Below are 18705 nucleotides of genomic sequence, written 5' to 3' on the forward strand. Positions count from 1 at the left end.
TATTTCGGCGTGACCAAAATTACTGCTCCGATTTGACGTCAAAAATAAGAAAAATGTGTAAACAAATCTTAAAAAAAGACAGCGCCCGCAAACAATCAATTTGAACTGTGAAACATAACCAACTAAAGTCGGAATTGCTCTCGGATGGATAGTAGGAGCTCTAATCAATTGCATACTAATTTAGTAGGGGACTAACAAATTCACTAGCGTGCTTCGAAAACCTCATTATAGGTTAATATATACTACTACTACGATTTGAAGTGAAAAAATGGCACCAGTTTCGGCGCACATATCATTTGAAATTTAGTATTAAATTTCTGTCAAGATGAAAAGTCACTCGAAAAGTCAAAAACCGTCAAGCAAATATTTTGCATTAAAAAAGACACACACGTTTACATTAATTGATTGTCTTCGAGAGTAATTAAAAGAGACCGCCTAAATAATAGCATTTGAGCATCTGGCGGCGGCTATTAATTAAAAGATAACCGACTAACGTTGAATTGCTCTCAAACAACCGGCGAGCGGTTAGCCTCGTTAGTAACTAGGCACGGTTTAGTGAGGCTAGCTTTAGCTTAATTGAAGGGGCGTAAGAGAGCGCAGCGGGGGGTGTAACGGGGGTTAATGAAGTGGCAACAGTGGGGGGGGGGGTCAATCTCTAAGAACCGCCCTTCGCACCATAAGTATAAGTCTCCAAAACAGATTCTGTGAATCGCATACTTGAAGACTAGTGAGCTGAAAGGCTCTAAGAGCACTTAATACCCACTGGGAGCTAAATGTTATCCCGTTTTTGAGGACAGAATGTCAAAAGCGTCAAACGAAAAATTGGTCAAGCGAAAAGTCGCATAAACACGACCGACAGGACTAATAAAATTGCTACGAACTTCGTTTGAGAGCAATTAATTATTTAAAGAAAAGCTCAAGGACAGCAGACAGGGGACTTCGAAGTTAGAACATAACCGACAAATGACGGACTAATTGCTCTCGAGCGGTATGCAAGGCTCGAATCTCCTGCAACGTGCTTTAACTATATCGGGCGATTGTAAACGGCCGAAGCGAAAGTCAACCAAAAATTAAAACCAATTGAGCAAAATTTCATGGAAAAGACCCACAACTGCAATGATCACTTCGAGGTTCATTCGAGGTTTTTATTGCACCCTAATGATAGCATATATTGAGTACATTAGCTAGTGACAATTGTTAATAATTTTATGCTGTTGCAGACTACTACAAATGTAAAATATAGAATCACAATTTGTTGTATATGTTTTTGTGATCAAACTTTGTTGAAATGGATTGGAGCAATTACTTCCTGCAAAAAATTATCACACGCTATTAAAAAATTGTAATTGCTTATTTGTAATTGAGAAAAATAGATTTCCAGGCTTATCAGAAAATAAGTTATGGAGGCCTATGATGAGGACACTTTCGGGTTTGTATGACAAAAAAACGACAAACACAGCTAAAGATTTAGGGACATCAGCCACGACATAGCCCGTTGAGACCCCTGAATTAAAAGAGCATCAAGACGATAAATTTGATTTTTTAAACTTACGTCTTTCAAGCATTATAGTCTTATAGTTATGACAATTGCATCTGTTGAATTTCATTAAAAGTTTAGATTCTCAATTCAAAATTACTAAGTGAGTGCAAAGTCGTTTCTATTGATTGAGGCAAGTCATTTTTGCTCAAAATTCATCACACGTTGACTCAAATACTCCTATATAATACATTAAAAAATAGGTTACGTATACAAATTCAGCAGACGAGTTGTAAAAAGCTGGACCTCTAGGCGCGTAAAAAATGGTCGCAATGAAAATTCTGGAAGATGAATTTTAAAAAAGCATAGTGGAACGGCTCAAGTATAATTCACAAATTTTTATTTACTAAACAAAAAAATACGAATTTATTAGAAAAAAAACTCGATAAAAACTCCAGAAAACAGAAATCAAAATTTCGCACGTGGACAAAAACTTAGTAACAAGAGAGCGCATTTTTGTTCAAATACGGTTTTCGCATCTTACTGGAAAATTAGAGAGAAGAAATTTCACGCGCAAAATTGCTCAGTTTTTCACTCTCTTCCTGCTTCGGCATGACGAAAAACAACTCGAATTTTATTTGAAAACCATCAAACTGGGCGAACAAATCTTACAAAAACGGACAATTGAATATTTAAGATTCGCGTCTATTAAAAACATTCGTTCCCTTATATACTTTTATTGATACACAGAAATCGCCACTGTGTATATATATGTAATCTGAACTTAAACCGTTTTTCCAAGAACTTCACCGTCTTTCAGGGGAGATTATGGAAACAGTTCTGAGCGTACTAACAAGTTTCACGAGAGGGTGGGATGGTTCTGCAACGAGTACTGTTCCTCCTTGACACTTGTGACTTGAACCCACACCATTCACTGTTTTCGCACTAGTCGCCAACGTTGACTTCAAAACTGGCGGAGGTTTCAATTTTTTCTGACTGTCATTGCTTTTCTTAGACTTGGATTCCGTTTTCTTGTTCACATCTGAGTCTTGCCACTGCTTTGTCCAGAATGAGAACATATCATCTTGGAGATCACGAATGGACTCGTAGAAGGCAGGATCCATGACCTTGTACCATTCACTAAGTGGCTGTAACAAAGTTTAAAAAATGTAATCAATATCTCAAAGACAAGATGCGACTGCAATTTTAACTTGCATATAAACGATTATAAGCTCAAACCAATCAATGCATATAAACGCTTATGAACTCAAATCTACGCTTATCAACTCAAATAACGCATCTCACATCGACTGCAAATCTAAGCAAATTTTAATTCAAAATTTCAAAATCTGAAAAAACCACGCAATCTTAGTGAATTAATTTTCATTGACCAGTAAAGAAAATTATATGGACCGCTTGCATGGCTTTACCAAGTTAGAATTCTAAAAAAGCGGCAATCGAAAATCTAGGACTGGGTAACTCTTTAAATGGTGATTCCAGACATTAATCGTTTAAGTTACAGCACGCGAACCCATCCGTTTATCAGAACGAAAGATTCCCCCTTCCATCATTAATTTGCTACATTTGCATCTTTTCACTGAAAACAAGCAAAATGGGTATATGCGGAAGTATAACGTTACAAGGTGGCTCGCTTATGACGGCGAATGGCCCCCAAGAATTTCAACATTTTACCTGGTGAATCTAAACCTACCTACGGAAAATAACCAAAAGAATGTAAATGAGGGACCAGAAAAAGCGGAAAACCATCTTAGTTTGTTATCTGTAAAAAAAATCATATGAATGATAACGTCGGCGTACCTGAATTACATCGAAACAGTGGAAGTGATGTTCAAGGCTTCCATCAAAACTATCATAGCCGGCCGATTGTAAAAATGGATTTACAAGCTGTCAAATGTAGATAGCAAAAGATACGAAACTTAATTAATGCAGTTGATGATTTAATATATAATACCTATTTAAAAAACACAGAAATATATCGTTTCTTTTGCGTCACTCGGATTACTTTAATACTCATATTAACAGCCTTGTTTTAACGTCCTTCATTACGTAGAAATATTTTATTGACCTTGACAGGGTTTAGAGCAACCTTAAATGACCTTAACATTAGTGTTCAAAAGTCATTTAGTGAGTAATGTAAGTTATTTACGATTTAGAAAAACAAATCTCGCAAATCAGCTCAACACTCACTCCCAAGTAGTTTTAAAAATTGCGCCGGGAACACAAAAGCCTCAAAAGCACAGTGAGAGCGGCACAAATGAGCAATAAAACAGCTCTTTCGAGGTTCATAGCCTGACAAAACGTAAAATGGCAAAATTAGTGTACGACGAAATTAGTGTTTATCAGCAAATCAAAAAAATTTGGCACCAAAAATGCTGGGGGGGGGGGGGGGGTGCTCCTCAAGATGATCACGTTCTTCAATGAAATCAAATTTGATCATCTAGAGATTTAATACTGTTGCTCTATATGGTTCTTTAAAATTTTGCTTTCAAATCTTTTGAAAAAAATACTTCAAAGATGACAGTCTGGTAATATATTTTAACTTTTCTCGCCAATGTTTGGACAAGACGCGCCACACAGGAGGGGAAAATTTGGAACTGGAATTACACATTAAAAAGAACTAACTTGTGCTTTGAGTGATCCAAAACAATGGACAGTAGTGAAAAGCATGTACTCGGTGCCCACCTCAATAGCCAGAGCCATAACCGGAGGAGGAACCCCGGAGTCTAAGGATTCCACGTATGCCCTCAAAGGAAGTCTGCAACCAGAAAATTTGATGTAAACAATTAGCAATAATGAAATGATTTAATGTTTCAGCAGAAAAATCAGAACAGTTAAACATAGATTTCTTTGGTACTGTGCAAATAACTGTTTTAAACATACACTACGGTACCAAAAAGCTGAGCACACCTGAAGAATTTCTACACATCGCAAAAGATCAAATAAAACAACATTTTTGAGTTCAAACTAGTTCTCCAGTACCAAGTCATTACGCCTTTAGCTTTTTTAACATCTAAAAGGCGGTTTGCATAGTTTTTATACAAGTTTCTAGCGACATCAGCCTCAATTTCGTTCCAAAATTCAGACATTTGTCAAACACATTCCAAAATACTGTCTCTTTTTGAAGCCTAAAAAATGCTCAATAATTTTGAATTGGAATCAGATATGCTGCCTACTATATGCTGTCCATTCCAGTACCTCCCCCTCTTTCTCTTGGAAAAAAAATTGCTGACAATCTTTACGCACAGGAGCATTGTCTTGTCGAAAAATAAGGTCCTGAAAATGCACTTTTTTCTGAATAATATTTCAAAACTGTCAAAATAACCCATATCAATCAGCTTGTTTGGATATCCAACAAGTAATTTGCAGCCATCTGATCATATTGCACCCCAAAACATCAGTGATTGTTTATTCCGACATATTTTTGTGTTCTTTTATTCGAGAAATCTTGTTCAATTTTTTCAAAAACTCAAACGATTCCGTCGCCAGAGATGCGCACTCTAGGTTTATCAGTAAACGCTACATTCTACCAGACAGAGGAAGGCTTGTGCAGCAATTAAATATAACATTGTTATTGACGACACTTGCCTGTCTTCTTCCGTTTTTGCAGCATATCTTGAAAAACACAATATTTTTCGAAAAATTCGTCGTAATGTTCTTCAGAAAATTGTATTGTAACCAGAAAAAGAGTTATATATCGCTCTTACGCATTTCAGTGATATGTTGCCTCAATTTTTGTTACCTCAAGTGATATTTTTGAAGTAAACTTTGTACGAATACTGTGCATTGGATCTTAAGATCAATTTTAATTTTAGCTCTTTGCAGTGTTATCGTCGAAAATCCAATATTGCGTAGCGTAATAACTTATCATAGTGGTTTAACCATTTTTTCTGTTTAAGGGGAGAAAATGACAATTAAATCTCTCTTAAGAATTCAATATTTAACACTTTTTTATGCCTTCAAGGAAATCATGCCTTACGCAGAAATCGTGGTTAAAGAATTAAAAACATGCTGTACGTAGATTTTTTTTATCATAGTGTAGATAATTGGTAGTTAATAACCACTTCTTGCCTAATTTAGGCGCAGATTCAAAGATTATGGAATTTTGCTACCATTGAATTCAATACATTGAATTCAACCGGAAAAATGCCATAATTTTCCTTCTTTGTTGAAACCGAATAATGTTTCAGTTTTTGGGAACAGTATATAGTGGAAGTTCCAAAATTAATCTGACGCAAAAAAAGATGTTTTTTTAGTAAAATTGGATTCATTTCCCATAAAAGCCGACATACCTTTAAATACAAAAGTTTTATGAACTATGTAGTAGTAGTAGTAGTTTAGGATTCAGTGTCGTGGCACTAGGGTTGACATCCCTTTATTGGTTGGCTAATTTGACCTTCTGTACTGGATTGCAGTTGCACAAAAAGGTCCACGTACAAGAATTGGCTTCAGAATAATGTCTAGAGAAACAATTCCAGTATAATTCGGTTAACCGTTTTTTGCTTAAGCTTTCAATAGCTAAATTTGTGCTTTTACAGATAATATTCAAAAGTTGACTAGAACGCCTCCAGAAATTTTCATCTGCTTTTTTCGTTCTTGTTTGATTTATGTTTATTAGCTCGAATTGTCTGGTATTTGGTTGATCATCACAGTTTTGGTTTCTATTGATCGGAATATTGATATTGTAATTTCCTGAGAGAACAGCAATTAAGAGAAGTAGATCGTGTAGTTCTATATATAAGGAGAGAGGAAGTAAATTGAGCTTTCCAAGCCTCTTCTTGTAATTCAGTTCCCAGTTGTTTAGGATCCAACTGGTAGTTTTCTTTTGAACGCGCTCAATCTCTTTCGTCTCCATTTTGTTAGCGAGCCAGGCTTGAGTTGCATATGTAACAATTGGTACGACATATCCTGCGTACGCATTGAGTTTTGCGCTTAGTTTCGAGTTAAAATCATTAAGCTTTACGTATTGTTTTCTTTTACTTAAGTAGCTGCCAATAATTTTCAAGAAGTTACCGCAAATGCCTAGCATTTCAATTTTCTGTAGCAAGATGTCATGTGGAACGCTATCGAAGGCTTTTTTGAAGTCCAGATACAGAACCAAAAAGTTCTTCTTCATTACCATCAAATTTGTTGTGTACACCATCTGTGTTACCACCGACCTGTGTCTTCGAAAACCATGTTGTGCATTGTGTAGTGTCGTTTTTACAATGTCATATAGTTCGTTAAATATAATTTTTTCGAAAACCTTTGATGTGTTGCAGAGAAGGCTTATAGGTCTGTATTGCTTCATATCTGCTCTGTCTTCGTCTTTAAAGACGGGAATAACTTCACTTATTTTCCAAAACGATGGAAAATACCCTTTTGAGAGCGCAGCCTTAAACACTATCAGTATAGATTTCGAGAGGGCAGGCAGGTTTTTGAGCACAAGATTACCTATGTTGTCCGGGCCACATGCTTTACTAGTTTCAAGTTTTGACAGGATTTCTAAAATTTTTGTTTCACTTACGTTCACATGGTTATAAGTCTTTTTCGCGAAGGTTCGATTTTGATCAACTTGATTACTTTTTAGGAAAACGCTCGCAAAAAAGTCGCTGAAAAACTTACTTTTCTGTGCATCGTCATTTGACTTTTCATCTTCGTATTTCATTTTCTCAGGAAACCTACTACTTTTATGGATAGATCGTAAATATTTATGAAGATCTGAAAATTTTCTTCCCCGGAAAAATTTTTTCTTCAAACTCAGCCTGCTCTTCGACTAAGTTTTTTCGTAGTTGATTTTCTTTTCTATTCAGTTTTAGAAGTTTCGCCAGACTTGACTTTCTCGAAGATTTTCTCTTTAATGTAGCGATTTATTTCATTAAGTGTGATGTTTCTTTTTTAACCCAGGGCGGGAGACTTGCCCTGTGTTTAGTTAATCTTGGAACGTTTTTTGCCAAAATATCAGGGATAAGGTTTCCTCAAATTAGTCTTAATTAATCCGAAGCTGCTACTTTTGAAGTTTCGAGCCATGTACTCGCATTGCGTAAAAGAAAAAATGTTATAGTTTCAACTTGAAATTAATTAAGATGTTTAAATTATGATCAAATGGGTCACAAAACAGAAAATAGATACATATGAGGTTCATATGACCAATAAATTTGTTCACGCATAATACAATTTGTTCACGTATTATACCGTGACGTATATATTTTGTTTACTTTAGGAAGATACGAAAAAAAAGAATTTTCATGCGAAAACACGTCATTTGGTATTAAAATTAATCAGGGTAAACAGGACAGTGAGAAAGCAAAAGATACAATTATCAACAAAAATGAAACTAAAACAAAAACATTTAAATAGTCTTCAAAAAAGTGTTATATCTTAGCGCTTATAATAGTGCTTGCGAGACAATCTCTAGGTTTTTACCTTCAGCAAAATTCTATTGACTAAATGTTTTGAAATCAACAAACGAAAAACATCTTGTGAGAGCAAATTAACAAGGTCTCTTTTCTCAATGTCTATACAAAAAGTGAAAATTTGACTAGACTACAAAAATAGCCTATCTCGCATATACATTTCCCAACTTTCGAAAACTATTGGAACAATTAATGGAAATATACGGAGTGGACTATAATTTCCAGGGGCATCTTCAACGCGCAAATTTAATATGAAAGCAGCCGAACAAAATTTTTTACGTAAGTTGCTCAACACAAAATACGCAATAATGTTGTGTATACGAGGCACTGTTGAATAAAACTATCCAAGAACCAAAACCCGACACCAAAATCACACAAGTTTTTAAAATAGGAATTGAATTCGGTTGCTATCAGGCCGATAACAACCGCGTGGTAATGTTTCTAATCAAATGCGTTAATTAGTTGCGATAACAATAATTTCATAACTTACGCTACTGTGTAGCTAATATGACTGCCTTCTTCAGAGCCACTAATTTCGCGGCATTCTTCATATAGCAACATTGCAAGGCGCGAATGGCGAAAAACTTGGTCTGATAAACATAAACCGACAAATGTCGGAAGAATTGTTCTTGAACGACAGGCGAGGTAATTTAATTCATGGTCTTTAGTATAGATCAACTTTTCTTTATGGCTGCAAAAAACCTCGACCCCACAGGGATTCGAAACACTGACCTCCCGATCCATGGCCAAAGTTCTTCCAGTTTCATATTTTTGTAGTACTCAACGAGCATTCACAAGTCATTTCAAGTACAGGTTACGCGATTATGGTTGAAGTCCCTGAGAACTTCGGGTGTTTATCGAGAACTGCGAAGCGGTTCGAGATGTTCAGCCGGAATTTCGAAGTGACTTCTGAGTCATCTAACCTTGCTTAAAACACTCACGTGCACATTTTAAAAAACCGAAAGTCTTCAGTGCCGGAAGTTCCTATTTAGCCAGAAGTTGACTTCCGGTGACTTTCGTCATTTTAAAACGTGTGCGTTTCGTGTTTTAAGCATGGTTATGTAACTCAGCGGGTGTCACTTCCAAATTCTGACTTCATGTCGAACCGCTTTATGCCGAAAAGTTCTTAGTGACTGAAGTCCAATACTAAAAACACGAAACGCGCGCTTTTTAAAAAGAGGAAAGCTTATGGACGTCAACTTCTGGCTAAGTATATATCGACTTCTGGCACTGTCGACTTTCGGCATGTTCAACTGTGTACGTGGATGTTTTAACTATAATTCATACAGCGAACGTTGTCACTCTCTGTAACCCACTGGCCTTATTTAAATTAATTAATCACACGATACGTTGAAAGGCAGTAGTCTAATGTACACTTAGTAATGCTTCATTTAGTAGAGTGCTCACCTGTTTTCGCACGCATATTGATTAGTCAGCTGCTCGACCTGAAAACATTCATCTGTTCAGGCCCCAATTCCATGCAAATACGGTGGGGCGGGGGGGGGGGCAGATTCAAAATCCCTCAAGCCCGATACTCCAAATAAAGTAAATAACTATCATTTTTGGGATCTTTTGCGTTTGTGCCCTCCCCGTACGTTATGCTCTCCCCAATTACAGAGCACGTGTGATTACATGGTAAATCATTATGTAAAAATATTAAAAATATAGCACGTGCTTCTGGGGGGGGGGGGGTGCAAATAATATGAACCCACTAATTAATAACTTTAAACCTGTTGATCAATTGATAAAATTGATTGTAACTCGTTTTAACCCAAAAGTCTTTGAAGAATAACCAACTCACAAAATATGAATAGTCAGCATAGGAATTATTTCCTACCCTGAACAAATAATTTTTTTTCATTATTCATTATCATGTGTGAACCGTTTAATGCGTTTTTAATTACTCTTTTAGGTTGAAATTTTTAACCAGTTCAAGAGTGAATAGGTCAGGCTTAATGAGGGTCGAACGGCCCAGTTACCAGTCCTTTCCGAGTATCAATTGTATTTACTTCTTGCTTAATGTCAGTATTTTGTATTATGATACAAAAGATAATTTAACTTCTTTTTGCATAATCACTTGCATAGCCCATATATCTATAAAAGTGTCAAAGTAAATTCTGGAGTGTCATAATCTTCAACCGCCGGGTAGGGGGTTTACTATCTATCTTAATTTCAGACGGACATTAAGCATAAGTAGAAACACAAACTATTATCTGTTACCCAAGAATTCATTAAGAACTTAACCAAAATGTCTGAACAAACTCGAGGAATTCCATAAACCTAACGTAGGTTCTAAAGCCGTACAGAACAGTTCACTTTTAACGCCATTTTTTAAAGAAAAAAGGATGATGAAAGGGTACATACTTTGACATATTCGGCTAAAGACCACTTCAGGAAATTTTCATCAGCTTCTCTCATCATGTCTGCTGGTAACCCCCTGAAATTCTAACAGTTGTAAAACATTGCACGGGCAGTGCTATTTCATTCTCACTTCATTGCCCACCAACATAAATTTAATTTAAAGTGCGCATGTTAAGCATATATTGCATGGTGCAAAACTTCAAAATTTTATTTCATTTTTATTAAATTGCTTTGGAGGGCCGCAGATTGTAACCGTTTAAAGCCTCTCTGTTTTTAATGTTGGCCCATCGATTTCTTTTTCGCAGAGATACAAAAGTGGAATCATTAAAAAGTCGGATCTATTCTGATCTCTCCTCGCCCCTCCTCCAAGCTTAGTGCGCATATATCTTTTACCCTCCCCCGACGCACGCACTATTTTCTTACATAGAAACATGCTATATAATAGCACAATTTTTGTAACCCGGGACATAAAAAAAACACTACAGAGGCCGAAACAGAATAGATCTAAAAAGCCTTTGAAAAACAGTTGATCCTAGATAGAAGCAACATTTTCAGTTTTTTAGATTCTCGAAAATAAATAGCGGTAAAAAAATTCTTTTTCAAACACTTGTCATTTTTAGCACTTTCTCACGATTCCGCTCAGATTAAAAAACCAAATTTTAATCTGATTAATAATGGGGAAAACTTGAAGAATGTTTCAAATAACATCACACAGATTCAGCAAATATCAAACGTAAGGTAAAAAAAATCGAAAAGTTTTGAAGACCCCACTTTTAAGTTATTAATTTAGAAACCTTATTTTCCTGACACGTTTTCAAACTCAACAGAAGTGGAGGTAGAGGCGTTGGGATCTTTTCCGCTTGTGCCCCCCCCCCCCCAAGTTTCAGAGCACGTGCCATTACATAGTAAACCATTATATAAAAGAAGTATGGCACGTGCGTCGGGGTGTGCAAATACGCACCCACTAAGCTGGAGGGGGGGGGGCAGAGAAGGAAAAAATCCAGGTGTTGCAAATTATCACGGTTCGACATAGGGTTTTATTTTTCATCACAATTTAATTTTAAACAAATGAATGAACGAAATTTTTTAAAACCGTACGTAGCCTTGAAAGGTACCTGTACCTTACTGTTACCAAATAGATAATCGAACCTTTTTTATTTCTGTGACCATAAAATTATCAGTATGGAGCAACACTTTAGGTGAAATTAAAAGTAAGGCTAAATATGACAAACTGTTTACCTATATCAGTCCTCAGAAAGCGTATACACTAATTACTAATTTATCTAATCAGTTAACTTCATTTTTCTTTTAAAATCACTATCTTCCCGTAGTCTGTTTAAATCTACATTTCACTCTACAAGTGAATGCCACATTTGCATTTGTATTCCGAGACTGAAAATCAATGCAGAATCAATGCGGCTCTGATAATTAATGATCTGCTATTCAAACTTGCTATACTGAACGAAAAACGCTTTCAAATTCTTTTCATTTCGTTGTGTTTCTATTATATAATTTCCAAAAAATTAGAAGTTGAATTGAAGAAATGGTATGACTGATTAAAAACATGCAGGCTCAATTAATTGCAGCAGGACCTTTCTCAATTCTTTTTGAGAAATAAAAACCAAGAAGTAAGGAAAAAAATCAAGAAAAACTGTTTGTCGATTCGTATCGACCATGAACTTAACCAACACTTTAGTTTGAAAAACCAGAGCGGAGAAGTAGGTTAACTTTTACTTCTCCACTCCGGTATTTCAAATTAAGGTTAAGGTTAAATTAACGGTTGATACGAACCGACAAAGAATTTTTCTGTGTAAATGAAATGAGCATTTGAGTGCTAACGTTCCGTTTACAAAAACTTCAGAAAATTTGAGTTTACATTTGAGTTTCAGTAACTGAAACACAAATTCAGTAAAATTAATTTAAAAAGAGCATAAAAACACTGCCGCCAGACTTCCATAAAAAACCCCGGCCCCCTTCGGGGATGAAACAGTTAGAAAAAATAGAGAAAAATTAAGTGTCAAAAGTGTTAAAATTTTCCGTAGCTTCATTAAATTTGATAAACATGTTTAATTCAGCCTCTAAAAAGGAGAACAATCAGCTTAAAATACAAACCCACTAACATTGAACGAACTGTTCTCGAACGACTGCCGAGGCTAGAGAAAATTTTATGGTACAAAAACTTGTACGGGTGACCTTTATGGTATTTTTATGGTACAAAAACTAAGAACGGGTGACCTTGACCACTACGCTAAATGGACTATGTACTGTCTTCAATCATAATCGGTTTTCATTTAGCAACAGACTCAATATCCTTAATGCACGCAATTCAAAAAACCCCAAAAATCAAAAATCAAGCGTAAAAAAGTCAATCGAGAAGTCAAACGGAAACAAATGTATGGACGAAAACGATCAAGCGATAATTTTGAACAGCAATTTTTAAATTTTTTGTTTTTAAAATTCTAAATGCTGCTTCCTAACTAATATAACTAATATCCTGAGACAACCCTTTTAATTTTTGTGCTCGATCACTGACTCACCGAATGCCTGTCAAAGACACCCTAAACAACATTTGAAATATGCACAAAACAGAAACCTGAAAAAATACAAATTTTTTTAATTCATATTATAGTAACTGCACTGAAGATCCAATTTGAAGTGTCTCTTCTTAGTAACAATACCAATTAAACAGCTCTTGTTTAATTAATGGACAGAAAATACTGCAAAAAGCTCAAGCTCGACTACTGAAAAGTTGCACAAAAATGCTGAAAAGGGTTCTATAGGGCAAATAGGGCAAAATGGTAGAAAATACAAAAAGACCGCGAGATGAAAAGAATTCCCACAAAAGGGCAGCGTCGCGGGTGTGTGTGGGGGGTCAAACCTTTTGTATTACGGGTGGAATGAGGTGGAGGGTTGAGGCGTGGAGGTAAGCTGAGGGGGGGGGGGGGTGGGTGAATTGAGGGGGTCAAACTCTTAAAAACTACCCTTCACACCATGAACTTATGTCTCCTAAACAGGTTCGGTGCATCGCATACTTAGTGACTAGTAAGCTGTAAGGCTCTAAGAGGACTCAAAGCCCTCTGAGCGCGACCTGTTTATACCGTTTTTGAGGACAAAAAGTCAAAAGCGTCAGACGCAAACTGGCAAAGCGAAAAAGAGCATAAAAAGACCACGGGACTAATAGAATTGCTACAAACATTGTTTGAGAGCAATTAATAATGTCGGATGAAATGCTCCCAAACAACAGGCAAGGAGTTCGCTTTCATAATTGCTAGCTTAAACTCAGGGCGCCTATCTTCACCGGGCAAAGGCGACAAGGGACCTTCGACTCTCAAATAAAATTGAAAGCTGAAGGTGCGGAGGAAGAGGAGGGGGGGGGGGGGGGGGGACCAGGGTGAAGGAGGGTGCATACGTGGGGAGCGGGTACTTAAGTTTCATTGTCATTTACACTATAAATTTACGCCTATACAGCAGAGATCGAGTGGGATAGTTGAAGCAGCGAGGAGTTCGTAAGTGGGGAGGGGGTCCAATCTCAAAAGAATTGCACTTCACACCATCAGTTTATGACTCCTCAGCAGTTTCGGTGAACCGCTTACTTAGAGACGAAGTATGCACATACTTAGCGCTCTGAGAAAATTGCTGAGCAATTTGATGTCCTCGGGCTGTAACAAATTATCCCGTTTCGAGAAGTCAAGATGAGAAGTCACGAAATGTATACTGAACGTCAGAATAAGTTGACACCCTCCTTCGTTTACGAAGTGAAAATTCAACTTTTGACGTAATGTTACTCCATCTTGCAATAGATTTCAGGAAAAACACTCACACCATTGATCCCTGTAGCTGCTGGTCTTGCCTACTTATAAAATTCAGATATCACGTAACGGTAGCTTATCAAATACGCCAATGTAAAATTGACAAACTTATTCCAAGTTTTATTCTTAAAAGAAAGCTCAAATATTTTACGTATGCTCAACTATGATTTAGTTTGCATTTGCGTTAAACATTATAGGGGAAAAATGTGAACAAAATAGTGTGATTTTGTGACAACTTCTTTTTCTTGTGCGACTTGGATGAATTTCACCAACTTTATATGATATAAAGTTGGTGAAATTCATCAAGTTTCACAAGAAACATAGCCGGCAGATTGCCGGAATAGCTGCGAAAGAATAGACCTGCGTGCCATATAATAGAGATAGAAACAGATACAAATCTAAATTTAAAAAAAAAATCGACGCCGCTCAAAAAACTAGGTAAAAAACATTCAGCGATAAATTAATAAAGCTTGTTAAAATTCATTCCGCAGAAGCCTCTTATTAGGGACCTTTACTGCACAAATGAGTTCCTTTGACCATAAATAAATTCAAACTAAACTTAAGTTTTAAAGTGCAAAAGTCGTTTTATTGAGTGAGGTAAGTCACGTACGATCAAAATCTAATCATGCAAATAACCTAAAAACTTTTGCTAAAGCGAGTGAGAAATGACGTCACGCACGCAAATGCCGTTAGTGAGAGGAAGAAGTCATTCAGAAAATTTGACTTTTTTTAGCTTTGCTGTGTGAATAAATGTAAAACGAAAAAACAGCGTCAGACGACGAAACAAAAAAACATAGCAGGACAAGTCCTGACGTACAATTCAAAGAATTTTCATTGACTAAAAAAATAGACATAAAACGGACTATGAATAGATTGGAAAAACCATTTAAAAAAAATCCGATCCAAAAAATCGAAAAAACAGTAAAAATCAAAGTGAAATTGCCGCATGTGAACAAAAAACCACTAGCGAGAAAGCGAATTTTTGTTCAAACACCGTTTTCTCACTCTACTTTAAATTTAGAGCGAAAAAATTTCACGCCGCAAAACCACTCGCTTTTTCGCTCCATTTCCTGTTTCGGCGTGACCAAAATCACTACTCCAATTTGACTTCAAAAATCATGAAAATGTGTGAACAGATCTTAAAAAAAAAAGACAGCGCCCCAATACAATTCAAATTCTTTGAATTGTAAAACATATCCGGAAGAATTCCGGAAGCGACTCGAAGCACCAAAACTTCACTAACAAAACCGTAATTGCAGCTGAAGCCATTACCTTCTGTATTAAACCATTAACTCTTTACCTCCGCTGGTCTGATCTAAAAATCGGTGAAATTTAAACCACTGTCACCAAGAGAAAGAAAATGCAGCAAAATTTTATTATTGAAAACGTTTGGTTAACGTTAAAAAAGTCTGAAATATTTAGGATGGTCAAAAACTAATAGCCTGACAAAGCTGACAGGGCCATCAAATGCCCTCAGATAATTAATGATTCTGATCTCAAAAAGATCGCGAAAGCAAACGGCAGATAAAAACTTTTCAAAAAAGACAGGAAAGTCAAAATTATTCAAAAAAGAGTGCTCAAACTTACGAATCAGAGAACCACTACAATTAGATTTCTAATCACGGCAATTAAGACAAAAATAATACATGATTCTTCCTTGTTGTATATATGCTAGACAACAAGATTTCATACTAATTCAAAAATTAAATTAATCATAGAAAAACAAAAGCATTAGAATAATATTCAAAGGCAAACAATCGTCTAAAAACAATACCCAGCCCGGAATAAAATTGCGATGAATAGTAATAAGTCAAAATGTTGGAAAAGACTTTCTAGCAAACTCCCAGTACTGCCTTATTTTGAATGAAATCAATTGCAAACCGAAGAAACCAAGATCTAAGAAAAAGCTGAATTCATTCAATTTTTTAACAACTGAAAAAATCAATATAACGAAAACAAAAGTAGGTGCCAGGACAAAACTAGAATGATACAAACGAGAATGTGAAGATTATGGACACAATGTTAGGAACACCGTAACAAAAAGACCAATTCTTGATTTTTGAAAGTTAAAAATCAAATTTAAAAAAATCAAGAAAAACGAGTGCATTTCATTGATTAGCATTCGAGACATAGAAAAGACAACGAGTCATTCGAGACAAAAATCCAGCTTGCTGAACAGAATAAAACAAGAAAAAGCAGAATTCAGACATGAGAAACAATAAAACATTTTGCAAAAAAGTCGTCAAAAATATTTAAGACTGCATTTATGAAAAAAATTTATCTGTTTTTTCAAAAACTTAACACCAAAAAATGATTGAATTTTTATTGAAACGAAATTAAAGTCCCTCATCTTCCCCAAAATACTATTTCTAGTAATTAAATGCAAAATACAAACAAAAAACTGAAAAAAAAATTGCAAAAAACTACGAAAATCGGATAAGCAAATGTAAAATTTTATGAAACAAAATTACATCGAGGTAGAAAGAGGCATTGAGTATATGAATTATCAAAGGGAAGTTGCCATATTAACTGATTTTTGACAAAAAACAGCTAAAAGATCCAAAAATGAAGAAATTAATAGAAAAAAAGCCAAAAATTAACTAAAAAATCAAGAAATATGTGCCAATTTCGCATTTGAAACGCAATTTCAGGCTATGCAAAATACTGTGCTAGCAATTTCCCGGGTTTACATTTCAACATAGCATCGATTAAAAATTATTTCTACAAAAAACCAAATTACAAGCAAAAAAACTAGGCCACTTAGACGAAAAAACGGCTGAAAACGGTTATCTATATGTGCCATTCAGTCAAAAACTACTTTTCAATGTCAAAAAGTCATTCACTAAACGCAGCGCATGATCAAAAAACTTCTCTCGCTCAGAAAAAATTAGTTCACACTGCAATTTTACTCGCTTTCGCTTTTAGGTCAAAACATCGTCTGAACGAATAGTACTTCCGGTAAAAAAAAAAACCTTAAGAAAACCAATACTCCTCTTCGAGTCGTAAAAAACCAAGAGCACCGCAATATAGCTTCGCTCAGCTTACAGCTTCGCAGCTATAAAAAGAAGTTGTCACAAATCACACTATTTTATTCACATTGTTTCCTCGATTGCCGTTACGTATCATTAGAAATTCTTAAGTAAGCAAGACCTCTAGCCAAGCGGTGTAAAAATTGTTTCCGAAATTTGACAAGATTGGGTAATATTGCGTCACAAATTGAACTTTTACTTTGTAAAACTATGGGTTGCTAACTTATTTTTGACGCTCAGTATATTACTCGGACGAAGAAACAGTCAGAATAAAACAGAAAATGCTTAGAGAAAAACAAAAAACTCTAGAAATGTTAAGATTCAATTCTTCCAAAAGAGAGCGAAAAAACTGAACATTTCTTTTGAAAGGTTGATTAATTCAGTTTCTCATATCTCTTTTACGATAAACTTTTCATTTTTCCCATAAAACACATTCACCAGCGAAGATGGACAGAAAAGGTCAGGATCGTACTAAGAGGTTCCCTACAGCCATTTCCTGGAAAGCTCGAACACGATTAATGCCGACAGTGATACCATGGACTGTGCATTAAGAGCTCCGTGAAAAATTTACTACATTTCACTGCTCAAAAGTCATTTTGACTGTTCAAAAAACTTACCTAAAAGTAAGTTTAAGAAGAGGCAGGTTGTTTTGAAAGTGCTTTCCCACTGTATCCCACCAGAATTTGGTCACTTTCTTGTCCTCAATTGGCCATATACGCTCTGGCTCAAATAACACACCTTTCAGTCCGAGCAGATATTTTCGCGTTCTCTAAACAAGTCGTTATTCGCAGCAATTCAACGATTTCAAGATCAAAAGTTCACAAGAAAATTCACATAAAGATTTATGCACGAGTAAACAAAGCACCTTACATGGACCCTGATAAAGTTTAAAAAGTAGATCTCGTTCTTTTCGTTACTTTTAAAAAGTAAAAAGAAACGAAAAGAATTGCTAATTTGCTTTGACTGCGCGAAAAGTAAGTGCGTACCACTAAAAAACCTTTTACAAGGATCAGTCTCATACGATCTATTCGGTAAACGAAAAATAGCCAGGTAAAACTTGGTCCAGAAGAGTCAAATCCTCAGAAAATCACGCCAATGAATAAAGCATAGCACGGCCAATCTTGAATGAGTCATAAATCACCTTTTACCAGCTATGATGGTCATAAGCGGAATCATAGAACAAATGAAGGCAAGATTCACAAATTCACTTTGACCTTTTGAAAACAAACAATACAGTGTCTCATTCAGTAGCAACGTTTGCTAAAAGTTGGAGCCAAAAATTGAATAAAATTAAGTCCCACTGGGAGGTCAATCAGAACGGTTATTTCTTAAAATAAACAATAAGACCACAAAAACAACCAATATGACCAAAATCTCAAAATTTTGCCAGTACTTTTTGACACGATTATTTTGATAAGATCCCCATTAGCGACCGAAGAGACTTGTTAATAGTAAGACTGAGAGATCAGACAGCGATAAGTACAACAAATACTAACAAAACTCAATTAGATAATATTTTCTGACAATGAATAGCGTATACATCATAAACAGCATTAGCTATGAATTGAAACGATTAACTTGATTAACTAAAGCCTACTCAGTTACTGACGAGACGT

General features: G+C 35.7%; 1 protein-coding gene across 3 annotated transcripts in view; it reads right to left on the reverse strand.

Moving 5' to 3' along the window:
* LOC142345593 (uncharacterized) overlaps positions 1-18705 on the reverse strand; it is a 124088-nt gene that overhangs the window by 80873 nt on the left and 24510 nt on the right. For all 3 annotated transcript variants that reach the window (XM_075397720.1, XM_075397719.1, XM_075397717.1), the window contains exons 8-12: positions 17707-17858; positions 10255-10327; positions 9298-9335; positions 4121-4253; positions 2332-2625 (exon numbers count right to left, since the gene is read on the reverse strand). In XM_075397720.1, coding sequence (XP_075253835.1) covers positions 2332-2625; positions 4121-4253; positions 9298-9335; positions 10255-10327; positions 17707-17858 — 690 coding nt within the window. The remainder of the gene's footprint in view (positions 1-2331; positions 2626-4120; positions 4254-9297; positions 9336-10254; positions 10328-17706; positions 17859-18705) is intronic.

This window comes from Convolutriloba macropyga, chromosome 9, assembly GCF_964194025.1.
Source record: "Convolutriloba macropyga chromosome 9, txConMacr16.3, whole genome shotgun sequence".
NCBI classification, from domain to species: Eukaryota; Metazoa; Xenacoelomorpha; order Acoela; family Convolutidae; genus Convolutriloba; species Convolutriloba macropyga.